Source organism: Erythrolamprus reginae, chromosome 10, assembly GCF_031021105.1.
Source record: "Erythrolamprus reginae isolate rEryReg1 chromosome 10, rEryReg1.hap1, whole genome shotgun sequence".
Classification (NCBI taxonomy): domain Eukaryota; kingdom Metazoa; phylum Chordata; class Lepidosauria; order Squamata; family Dipsadidae; genus Erythrolamprus; species Erythrolamprus reginae.
This window is the reverse complement of record NC_091959.1, coordinates 43,303,883-43,317,035: the sequence shown is the minus strand read 5'-3', so window position 1 is coordinate 43,317,035 and position 13,153 is coordinate 43,303,883. Positions and strand designations below refer to the sequence as shown.

The 13,153-nt window shown below is 40.7% G+C and overlaps 1 protein-coding gene across 2 annotated transcripts in view; it reads right to left on the bottom strand.

The window, feature by feature from the left end:
* NOS1 (nitric oxide synthase 1) overlaps nucleotides 1–13,153 on the bottom strand; it is a 113,137-nt gene that overhangs the window by 66,530 nt on the left and 33,454 nt on the right. For both annotated transcript variants that reach the window (XM_070763077.1, XM_070763076.1), the window contains exons 2-3: nucleotides 11,893–12,010; nucleotides 3,814–3,948 (exon numbers count right to left, since the gene is read on the bottom strand). In XM_070763077.1, coding sequence (XP_070619178.1) covers nucleotides 3,814–3,948; nucleotides 11,893–12,010 — 253 coding nt within the window. The remainder of the gene's footprint in view (nucleotides 1–3,813; nucleotides 3,949–11,892; nucleotides 12,011–13,153) is intronic.

The following is a 13,153-nucleotide window of genomic DNA, read 5'->3' as shown; positions in this document are numbered from 1 at the left end:
GATTCTAAAAAGCATTCCCTGCTATACATTTGTATGAAAGCAATGGGTGGCTTTGTATCTCTTTCTTTCTTAATGATCCACTCTGGGGTGGAATTTGCGCGCTTTGCAGCTGCTGCAACCTAGATGGATGTTTTTAAACGATACGGTCCTTTGCGACCTTCTTATTTGCATCTTAAAAAACATTAGATGCAAAAAATTATAATGCTTTGACGATCGCATCCACCCTAGGTCGACGTTCTCTCATTTATTCGTGTTTTTCCTCCGCCCCGCTCCCGGTTGTTTTGCTAATCTATCGCACACGTGCGCTCAGGCGCATTGATTGAACGGCAAAGGAGCATTTGTCTGCAAACAGCCACGTATCACCAAGCATCAAGTTTCTTTGTGGGTGACATTCTTTCACGTGGCACTATCAGAAAGAACCTCGATATGAATGGCGGGGTATAGAATGCTCACATTGAATTGCCACTCTGCAGAGAGTTTATCTATGCGCAGGAGAAGGAATACGACAACAGGAGGTAAGGGAGTGAAGAACTGAAGCGAGGTGCCAGTGAGTCACTCGGCAATTCCAGAATGAAATGTTTATACACTTGATGAAGAAGGCGTGAATGCAGAAGGGAGGAAATGAAACGCACGGAACGAACGATCAAAGAAGTCAAAGAAGGAATGGAAGAAGTCCAAGGAGGAATGTGCATTTATTGACAGTCGCAGCTCCACCACAGGTCTTCTAATAATTAGAGTTGTAATTAGAGCCCTACATGGCATTGGACCAGAGTACCTCCAGAACCGCCTGCTACCACACGAATCCCACAGAGTTGGCCTTCTCCAGGTCCCGTCGGCTAAACAATGTCGTTTTTGCGGGCCCCAGGGGAAGAGCCTTCTCTGTGGCGGCCCCAGCCCTCTGGAACCAACTCCCCCCAGAGATTAGAACTGCCCCCACCCTTCCTGTCTGTCGTAAACTACTTAAGACTCACTTATACTGCCAGGCATGGGGGAGTTGGGACACTTTTCCCCCAGGCTATTTTTTATACTTTATTTTATGTTTGGTATGAATGTTGCTGTTTGGTTTTTAAGCAATGATAGGGTTTTATATGTTTTTAATATTAGATTTGTTCCACTGTTATATTGTTTTTATTGCTCTTGTGAGCCGCCCCGAGTCTTCGGAGAGGGGCGGCATACAAATCTAATAAATAATAATAATAATAATAATAATAATAATAATAATAATAATAGAGGTCTTCTAGTCCAATCCTTGCTCAAGCAAGAGACCTTATACCCATGCTGGTGAACCTATGGCATGCATGGCACAGGTGGTATGCAGAGCCACATCAGAGGGCATGTGAGACCGCCCCAGCCCCTGGCCAGCTGATTTTTGGCCTTTGGAAAGGCCATTGTGCCTAAATTTTTTAAATATTAAATTTATTTACATTGTCACACTGTTTTATTATTGCTGTGAGCCGCCCCGAGTCTTCGGAGAGGGGCGGCATACAAATATAATAAATAATAATAATGATGATGATGATGATGATGATAATAATAATAATAATAATAATTATTATTATTATTATTATTATTATTAAATGTTAGAGTAGCTATTATTTGACAGCTTGGACAGCCCCGAAGTGCCAACCCCCTCCCCTGCCCAATGGACAAACCAGAGGTTCAGAAAACACACTTCTGATTTGCCCGTTGTGCTGGTTTTTTTTGCACTCCAGGGTTCCAGAAAGCTTCCCTTCACCCTCCAGAGTGCAAAAAATAGCACAACAGGCAAACAGGAAGTGCATTTTTCCAACTTCCGGTTTGGCCATTTTTTCACATCCCAGGCTCCTATGAGGCCTGTGCGCCTCATAGGAGATGGGGGGGGGGATTGTGTGCATGCATGGGGGACCACGGAAGGATGGAATGCTGAGTCAACTTTGAGCCAGTCAGGATTGAACTCCTGGCAGTGGACAGAGTGCAAGCTAGCAATACCGCATTTTAACCACTATGCCCCCATGGATGGATGGATAGATGAATTTTACTGACCTCGGAAGGATGGAAGGCTGAGACAGTGGTGATAGGAAAGGCACTTAGATTTATATACCACTTCACAGTGCTTTACAGCCCTCTCTAAGCAGTTTACAAAGTCATTCTATTGCTCCCACAATCTGTATCCTTCTTTTACCGACTTCGGAAGGATGAAAGTCTGAGTCAACTTCAGCCCTTTCATAGTTGGAACTCCAGACTGTGGGCAGAATTTGACTGCAATACTGCAATCTAGCTACTGTGCCACTTGGTTGTAACTCAAGGATTACCTGCAGTTCCTCCTCCCCCATCTCCTTCAATCACACCTTCTCTGTAAGGTTAGTCACAATCTTTGAGAATGAACTCTAGTTGCCTGAACTGGCTGTCTTAGAAACATAGAAACATAGAAGACTGACGGCAGAAAAGACCTCATGGTCCATCTAGTCTGCCCTTCTACTATTTCCTGTATTTTATCTTAGGATGGATCTATGTTTATCCCAGGCATGTTTAAATTCAGTGACTGTGGATTGACCAATCATGTTTGCTGGAAGTGTGTTCCAAGCATCTACTATTCTTTCAGTAAAATAATATTTTCTCGCGTTGCTTCTGATCTTTCCCCCAACTAAACTCAGATTGTGCCCCCTTGTTCTTGTGTTCATGTTCCTACTAAAAACACTTCCCTCCTGAAGCTTATTTAACCCTTTAACACATTTAAATGTTTCGATCATGTCCCCTGTTTCCCTTCTGTCCTCCAGACTATATAGACTGAGTTAATGAAGTCTTTCCTGACCGGTTTTATGCTTAAGACCTTCCACCATTTTTGTAGCCCGTCTTTGGACCCGTTCAATTTTATCCATCTCTTTTTTGTAAGTGAGGTCTCCAGAACTGGACACAATATTCCAAATGGGGTCACACCAGCGCTCTATACAGCAGGATCACAATCTCCCTCTTCCTGCTTGTTATACCTCTAGCTATGCAACCAAGCATCCTACTCGCTTTCCCTACCACCTGACCGCACTGTCCACCCACCACCATCCCGAAAACAACTGGAGCACCACTTGGACACTATCGATATTGCCAAATTCACCATCAGTCAATTGCCTGAACTGGCTGTCTTAGAAACATAGAAACATAGAAGATTGACGGCAGAAAAAGACCTCCTGGTCCATCTAGTCTGCCCTTCTACTATTTCCTGTATTTTATCTTAGGATGGATCTATGTTTATCCCAGGCATGTTTAAATTCAGTGACTGTGGATTGACCAACCACGTCTGCTGGAAGTGTGTTCCAAGCGTCTACTACTCTTTCAGTAGAATAATATTTTCTCACGTTGCTTTTGATCTTTCCCCAAACTAGCCTCAGATTGTGCCCCCTTACCCTTGTGTTCACTTTCCTATTAAAAACACTTCCCTCCTGGGCCTTATTTAACCCTTTAACATATTTCAATGTTTCGATCACGTCCCCCCTTTCCCTTCTGTCCTCTGGACTCTACAGATTGAGTTCATGAAGTCTTTCCTGATACGTTTTATGCTTAAGACCTTCCACCATTCTTGTAGCCCATCTTTGGACCCGTTCAATTTTATCCATCTCTTTTTGGAGGTGAGGTCTCCAGAACTGGACACAGTATTATTCCAAATGGGGTCTCACCAGCGCTCTGTACAGCGGGATCACAATCTCCCTCTTCCTGCTTGTCTTCAACTCCACTAGTAGAACCAACCCTTGAGTAAAGCTTGTTTCAAGGAAGTTTCCTTGGAAATGGACCCCAAACATTTGGAAAAAAAGAAAGACTCATGCTTGTAGGCATCTAACTTACCATGGAGCACTTCAAATGCAAAGTATCGTTGAGTATAGAGCCAGTTTCCCAGTTCTTCACTTTGGCAAAACGCGGGCACTTGGAAGGGCTTCCGTTCACCACATTTTTGGTCGGCGACTGCTGGCCAGAAGGGACCTGAGCAAATAAGAGTAGAAAGAGAATCATGATCTGTGAGAGCATTTGGTCCAGCCCAGCTACTCAGAAAGAGGCCAGTATCAGGATTGGGGAGGTAGAGCAGATAGGCAGGTTCCTTGGTAGGCTGAGGGTACGTGTGCAAATTGGGAAGCGGGTGGTGGAGGCCCCAACCAGTTACTAGACCCTCGTTTCATAAAAAGGCCAACTGGTTCCTCACCATCCTGGAAGGATTTTCATGGAACTCCAAAACATTCCTGCAAATTAATGTGTGTGTGCGTGTGTGTTTGTGCACGCACTTTTGTGTTGGGAGTTGGGTAACTTGTGGTCATCTATCTGTCATGCCTGTCTATCTTCTATCTATCTATCTATCTATCTATCTATCTATCTATCTATCTATCTATCTATCTATCTATCTATCTATCCATCATCTATCTCAATTGATCTATCATCTCTCTCTCTCTCTCCATCCATCCATTCATCTATCATCTATCAATTCATCAATCTATTCATATGTCTGTCTATCTATCTATCCATCCATCCATCTGCCTGTCATCTGTCATATCTATCTATCTATCTATCTATCTATCTATCTATCTATCTATCTATCTATCCATCATCTATCTCAATTGATCTATCATCTCTCTCTCTCTCTCCATCCATCTATCATCTATCAATTGATCAATCTATCTATCCATATCTCTATCTATCCATCCATCCGCCTGTCATCTGTCATATCTATCTATCTATCTATCTATCTATCTATCTATCTATCTATCTATCTATCTATCTATCATCTATCTATCATCTATCTATCTATCTATCTATCTATCTATCTATCTATCTATCTATCTATCTATCTATCTGTCTGTCTATCATCTATTTATCATCCATCCATCCATCCATCCATCCATCCATCCATCCATCCATCCATCCATCCATCCTATCTATCTATCTATCTATCTATCTATCTATCATCTATCTATCTATCTATCTATCTATCTATCTATCTATCTATCTATCTATCATCTATCCACCCACCCACCCCTTTCTTTCTTTCTTTCTTTCTTTCCTCCCTCCTTTCCTTCTTTCTTTCTTTAATCTATCCACCCACTCACCCACTCAACTACCCACCCACCCACCCACCCACCCATCCATCACTGTCATCTCTCATCCCCCTCCCATCATATTTAGAAACCAGCCTTCTCTCACACAGAGAGACCCAGCTATAATACGATGATGGAAGGAAATTCAGAATTACTTCTCATGCTCTTTGCTCTTCTAAACTAGCTGTTCTCCAGGGCTGCAGTGTCTGTCACCCTCAAGGTTACAAAGATTAAGACTTTGCAAGTGTGGGTGGAAGTATTGCTGAAAAAGGCAGAGAGCAAAGAATTGCCAAGGGGGCGGATTGTCAATCAGAGGCAGAGTGCATTCTTCACAATTGCACATGATCCCCAATTGTTTTCCCGTAAAGGTAAAATTTTCTTCATGTCAAGCTGGGGATTTCAGGAACTAATCCGTGTAATTTTCTTTGCAACTGTTCAGAAGTAGTTGACTCTTGCTTTCTTCTGGGATATAAGAAATCTACTCTTTTTTTCCCTATCCTAATATTAGAAACCCGTTCCAGTTCTAACCAGGATGAAGTCTATTTAACTTCCCAGTTCAGACAAGTTTGCACCAGTCATGGTCACTCTTGGAAGGCAGTCCAGGCAAGAAACACAATAGCTTTACTTTTATTGTAAGCTTGCATTCAACACAATCTTGCAAATCTGAAAGTACATTTCACACCCATACCATTTTGCTTTTACAGTCCAAGTCTTCGGAGAGGGGCGGCATACAAATCTAAGTAATAAATAAATAAATAAATAAATAAACTAGGGACGGTCCCTTCCAAGATGCTTGCTAGTCCTTCTGCGAGTTCAGTCTCCTCCTATCTGACCCTTGCTTACTCTGTGGCTCTAAATCCTGTCTCCCAAGGTTATTCTTACCATTACATTTCTTTCTTTGTTTGTTTTGGTAATACATTTTTATTTTATTTTATAACATGCAGAAATTCCAATTTCAATTGGACAATGTGTTGTCTGGGTACAAATCATTTTAGGAAATAATAACCAAAGGGATTTACAACAATATTCACTGCATTAATACCAATTATATTAATATTAATCATCATCATATTTGTTTAACCAGGTTAACATATCCTCCTTATATCACTGGTCCTTCCATATATTTTCCTGTTTCTAGCTCCTGTTTTTATCAGCTAGCCCAGGGGTCCCCAAACTTTTTACACAGGGGGCCAGTTCACTGTCCCTCGGACTGTTGGAGGGCCGGACTATAAAAAAAAGCTATGAACAAATCCCTATGCACACTGCACATACCTTGTTTTAAAGTAAAAAACAAAATGGGAATGTACTATTTAGAGGGGGGAGAAGATCTGAAATTCATATATGTTTATGTTTTGTTTTTAATTTTCTTTTGTTAACATCTGATTGGCTATATTGTACAAGGTTTTCTTGGCTTATGAAAAATGTATAAAGAAAGAAGGAAGCACTTTGGCATAATGGTTAATAAGTTAGAAATATAATTGGTGTTGCACTTTTTGAAGGAACATTAAGGAGGGAGTTTAATTAAAAGAAAATGAATGTAACTGGATGACAAAATTAGAAAAAAAACCTTTTGCAACCTTTTTGATGATTGTTATTAGTTACTAACAAAATGCCACATTTTATTCATGGAAAATTAGATGGTACACTGTGTTGTTTGAATGTATGTTGAGAGAAAAATTTAAAAAAATTACAGCCCCCAAAACAGTCCTTCCTTCCTCTGTCCCTCCATTTCATTCTTTCTTCCTTCCTTCCTTGCTCCCTCCATTTCTCCTTCTTTCCTTCCCTCCTTCATTCCTCTCCACTTCTCCTTCCCTCCCTCTCTTTCCCTTTTATTTCTTTCTCTCTCTCTTTTCCCTGTGCTCTTGTCACTCACTGGTGGGCCGGATAAATGGCCTCAGTGGGCCGCATGTGGCCCGCGGGCCGTAGTTTGGGGACCACTGAGCTAGCCTTTGATAAAGTAAGTCCTAAGTCAAAAAAATATTCAGTTTCTTTCCTTTCTTTAATTGTAAGTGTTAGCTTATTGTTAGTTTTTGCACATTCTAATATTTTTCTAAACACATCGTCATCTTCTCTTTTTCATTTTTGTGCAAATATGGGAGACGTGATAGCAGACCAGTGGAGACATGATAGCAGTGTTCCAATATCTCAGGGGTTGCCACAAAGAAGAAGGAGTCAACCTATTCTCCAAAGCACCTGAGGGTAGAACAAGAAGCAATGGGTAGAAACTAAACAAGGAGAGAAGCAAGTTAGAACTAGGGAGAAATTTCCTGACAGAAAAATTAATCCATGGAACAGCTTGCCTCCACTGGACGTTTTTAAGAAGATGCTGGATAACCATCTGTCTGAAATAGTGTAGGACATCCTGCCTAAGCAGGGGGTTGGACTAGAAGACCTCCAAGGTCCCTTCCAACTCTGTTGTTATTAAATATCATATTTTTTGGAGTATAAAACAGATCTTTCCCCCGCAAAAAAGAGGCTGAAATTTGGGTGAATCTTATACTCTGAACGTAGCTTTTACTAAGCTTTTTTCCTGCCCTAATGAGGTATTAGCGGGATCTTCTGTGCTTTGTTAGATAAGCAATCTTCCCTTTGCTTGCTTCTTTCATTGCTACTCCTTCTAACAATCAGCTGAGCCTTTTTCAGCCCTAATGAGGTGCTAACAGTGAAGCAATCTTCCATGCTTTACTAGCAAAGGATCTTCACTTTGCCTGATTTTTCTCATTATTTCTCTCGGAAGAGAGAGAGAGAAGTGAAATGTTTTAGAAACTATTTTTTATCCCTAAACAGGGGAACCCCCCCCCCCAACAAACCAATGTGCTGAAGTTGACCAGACTAAAGACTAGTCTGATGATTATCTGGTAGACAGATTATTTTTTCCCAATTTTCCTCCCCAAAACTAAGGTGCGTCTTATGCTCTGAAAAATACAGTACATTGAACAATGTTTCAATCTATTAATGCAGGATCTGTTTCGGGGTGATGCAACCCATGGTTATTGAGAGCATTGTGTTGTTTCTCTCTCCTAACTCAGCTAACTCACTTTCAGAAGAATTTCTCGTGTTTGTGAATAAGCTGGAAAACTTGAAGCCAAAGGGAAGAATCCTTTTGAAAAGCTGGGTGAAGAAGCAAACTTTGGTGCAGTGTTTGTTTGTGTGTTTGTTTGTTTATTTATTTATTCATTCATTCATTCATTCATTTATTTATTTATTGGATTTGTATGCCGCCCCTCTCCGTAGACTCGGGGCAGCTAACAACAGTGGTAAAAACAACATGCGACAATCCAATACTAAAGCAGCTAAAAACCCTTATTTTAAAACCAATCATACATACAAACATACCATACATAAATTGTAGAAGCCTAGGGGGAAAGAATATCTCACTTGCCCCATGCCTGACGACAGAGGTGGGTTTTAAGAAGCTTACGAAAGGCAAAAGGGTGGGGGCTATTCTAATCTCTGGGGGGAGTTGATTCCAGAGGGCCGGGGCCACCACAGAGAAGGCTCTTCCCCTGGGTCCCGCCAAACAACATTGTTTAGTTGACGGGACCCGGAGAAGGCCCACTCTGTAGGACCTAATTGGTCACTGGGATTCGTGCGGCAGAAGGCGGTCTCGGAGATAACCTGGCCCGGTGCCATGAAGGGCTTTATAGGTCATAACCAACACTTTGAATTGTGACCGGAAACTGATCGGCAACCAATGCAGACTGCGGAGTGTTGGTGTGACATGGGCATATTTAGGGAAGCCCATGATTGCTCTCGCAGCTGCATTCTCGCAGTGTTAATACAGTTAGGAGAAGCGAGAGGTTAAATATTTTCTCCCCCCTTTTAAAAACACACATTAACAAACAATGCTGTGATTAGGAGGCGTTGAGGGTCCATACAGAAGGAACAAGATTTAGCCTGATTTTTTTTTAAAAAATTCCTGATATCCGGTCTAAAGAATGTGCAAATTTCAAACTGCTCTTTAGTTCTAAAGCTCATTATCAAAATCATAAGTGGTTTGTTTGTTTGTCTCCCTTTGTTTTCGAGAACAGCAAGAGGTTTAACCTTTAAGGCCATTCATACAGAGTTAAAAGGAAGTAATTTCAAGGTGAGGCAATTAAAAGCTTTTCTGATTTTTTAATGGTTTGTATCACTTTTTTCTTCTTCTTCTTCAAGAAATGTTCTAGTCTATTGTGTGTGGGAAGTTTGTTCTTTGGCCAATAGATTTGGGCATGTACAAATGGGTCACCTTGGAAGCTGGAAGTGGACGAAACAAAAATTGGGAACCAATTATTCAGTTGGTATATAGACCAACCGTATAATGGGAATAATGTCTTTGGTGTGGAGAAAAAGGGATTACCGGTAATTATAGGTGAATTCACTCAGTCCCAAGGAATGCTTGGAAATTAAGAGTTTGAAAGAAACAATTAAGAGGTGTTTAAGAAGGTGGAGTAGTGTAGAGTAGAGTAGGATAGAAAAGAATAAAATGTAGAGTAGAATAGAGTGGAGTAGGGTAGGGTAGGGTAGAGTAGAGTAGAGTAGAGTAGAGTAGAATAGAATAGAATAGAACAGAACAGAACAGAATTCTTTATTGGCCAAGTGATTGGATACACAAAGAATTTGTCTCCGGTTTATAAGCTCTCAGTTTACATAAAGATAAAAGCAATACATTCATGATCATAGTCATCATAATACATTCATCGTGAATGATAAAATACACTCAGTGATAGTCATAGGGTACTAAATAAGCAATCAACATAAAATCATAACAGGAAACTAAATAAAACCATATAAATCATGAGGATACAATTAATATAAATTTTAATTAATATAATTAATTAATTAATTAATTAATATAAAAGTATATAAATTAATATGGATTAATATAATTGTAAATATTCAGGCTACACATACTTAATATGTCTCCCAAAGTTTTTTTCCACTGGGGGTGTTACTGTATAGTTGTATCAGTTTATACCCAACCTCTTTAGCCAACATGGGCAACGGGACAACATAGCTGGCAAGAAGCAGGGCAGAAAACTAGTCTAAGAATATAGAGCAAAGAACAAGAAGGTTGGAAGGGACCTTGGAGGTCTTCTAGTCCAACCCCCTGCTTAGGCAGGATGCCCTACACTATTTCAGACAGATGGTTATCCAATATCTGCTTAAGAACTTCCAATGTTGGGGCATTCGCAACTTCAGGAGGCAAGCTGTTCCACTGATCAGCCATTCTGACTGTCAGGAAATTTCTCCTTAGTTCTAAGTTACTTCTCTCCTTGTTTAGTTTCCATCCATTGCTTCTTGTTCTACCCTCAGGTGCTTTGGAGAATAGGTTGACTCCTTCTTCTTTGTGGCAACCCCTGAGATACTGGAAGACTGCTATCATGTCTCCTCTGGTCCTTCTTTTCATTAAACTAGCCATGCCCAGTTCCTGCACCGTTTTTCATACGTTTTAGCCTCCAGTCCCCTAATCAACTTTTGCACTTTTTCTAGAGTCACAACATGCGTTTTGCATCCTGGAGACCAAAACTGGATGCAGTATTCCAAATGTGCCTTACCAAGGCCTTATAAAGTGGTATTAACACTTCACATGATCTTGATTCTATCCCTCTGTTAATGCAGCCTAGAACTGTGTTGGCTTTTTTGGCAGCTGCTGCACACGACTGGCTCCTATTTAAATGGTTGTCCACCAGGACTCCAAGATCCCTCTCACAGTTACTACTGTTGAGCAATGTACCGCATGCTCTACTTGTGCGTTTTGTTTTTCTTGCCTAAATGTAGAACCTGACTTTTTTCACCATTGAATTTCATTTAATTAGATAGATATTTTATTTATTTATTTATTTTATTCAACTTCTATGCCACCCAATCTCGAAGGACTTAGAAACATAGAAGTCTGACGGCAGAAAAAGACCTCATGGTCCATCTAGTCTGCCCTTATACTATTTTCTGTATTTTATCTTAGGGTGGATATATGTTTATCCCAGGCATGTTTAAATTCAGTTACTGTGGATTTATCTACCACGTCTGCTGGAAGTTTGTTCCAAGGATCTACTACTCTTTCAGTAAAATAATATTTTCTCATGTTGCTTTTGATCTTCCCCCCAACTAACTTCAGATTGTGTCCCCTTGTTCTTGTGTTCACTTTCCTATTAAAAACACTTCCCTCCTGAACCTTATTTAACCCTTTAACATATTTAAATGTTTCGATCATGTCCCCCCCTTTCCTTCTGTCCTCCAGACTATACAGACTGAGTTCATTCAGTCTTTCCTGATACGTTTTATGCTTAAGACCTTCCACTATTCTTGTAGCCCGTCTTTGGACCCGTTCAATTTTGTCAATATCTTTTTGTAGGTGAGGTCTCCAGAACTGAACACAGTATTCCAAATGGGGTCTCACCAGCACTCTATATAGCGGGATCGTAATCTCCCTCTTCCTGCTTGTTATACCTCTAACTATGCAGCCAAGCATCCTACTTGCTTTCCCTACCGCCTGACTGCACTGTTCACCCATTTTGAGACTGTCAGAAATCACTACCCCTAAATCCTTTTCTTTTGAAGTATTTGCTAACACAGAACTGCCAATACAATACTCAGATTGAGGATTCCTTTTCCCCAAGTGCATTATTTTACATTTGGAAACATTAAACTGCAGTTTCCATTGCTTTGACCATTTATCTAGTAAAGCTAAACCATTTACCATATTACAGACGCCTCCATACACTGAGGTGTTTTTGGTGGTTTTTTTGAGGATTCAGAAGCGACAATTTACTTGCCAGCTTGATTTCCCAGAAAACCGGAGCATTGTACCATCCCACCTGGGCATCATTGCCAAAGAGTCACCTTGTGACCTGCCACTTACGTGTTCCTTGCCTGAAGACGTATTGATTGGCATGGGGCGTGTTTCAGATCCCCCAAACTGGTCATTCACGTTCTCCATTGGCAATGTCCTTGGCGACCTCCGGTCCATTTCGCAGCAACTGATGAAGGGGAAAGCACACAACAACACCCATTAAGTCATGAGAGTATAAATAAATAACCGGGCTCAAATATCAGGTTTTGAGGTTTAACCATGCATTCGTGAGTCCTGGAGCAAGGAGAGTCATAGAAACATAGAAACATAGAAGACTGACGGCAGAAAAAGACCTCATGGTCCATCTAGTCTGCCCTTATACTATTTCCTGTATTTTATCTTACAATGGTTATATGTTTATCCCAGGCATGTTTAAATTCAGTGACTGTGGATTTACCAACCACGTCTGCTGGAAGTTTGTTCCAAGGATCTACTACTCTTTCAGTAAAATAATATTTTCTCATGTTGCCTTTGATCTTTCCCCCAACTAACTTCAGATTGTGTCCCCTTCTTCTTGTGTTCACTTTCATATTAAAAACACTTCCCTCCTGGACCTTATTTAACCCTTTAATATATTTAAATGTTTCGATCATGTCCCCCCTTTTCCTTCTGTCCTCCAGACTATACAGATTGAGTTCATTAAGTCTTTCCTGATATGTTTTATGCTTAAGACCTTCCACCATTCTTGTAGCCCGTCTTTGGACCCGTTCAATTTTGTCAATATCTTTTTGTAGCTGAGGTCTCCAAAACTGAACACAGTACTCCAAATGTGGTCTCACCAGCGCTCTATATAAGGGGATCACAATCAATGGCTAGCTGCTTGCTACAAAAGTAAGCTTGTTTCAACACAAGTTCTCACACAATCGAAAGTTACAATCAGTCCAAGAACGAACGGAAACTCTACCTTCTGCCCAAAATAGAATTTTTCCTGGGCCTTTGTGGAGAGCGAAAAGGGAGAAAAAGGAAAGAAACCAGAAGATGGATAGTTATAAACTGAAGTCACACTGGGATATTCGGCGATTGTCGAAATTCTTCTGCAACGGAGTCTCAAACTTTTTTCTACACAATACATTTCTGATTTTAAAAAAATGCCGTTTGATTCCTGACCGTTCCTGATTCTTGTGGAGCTATTTAATTAGTTTTTGTCCAGCTTGCCAAGGAGAAACCAGAGACTCTGATCTCACGCAGCTACAAAATAATAAATAAATAAACCCAGCAATGGGAACGTGTCTACTCGGTAAAACCTAGCGAGCCCTTGTGTTACTCTAAT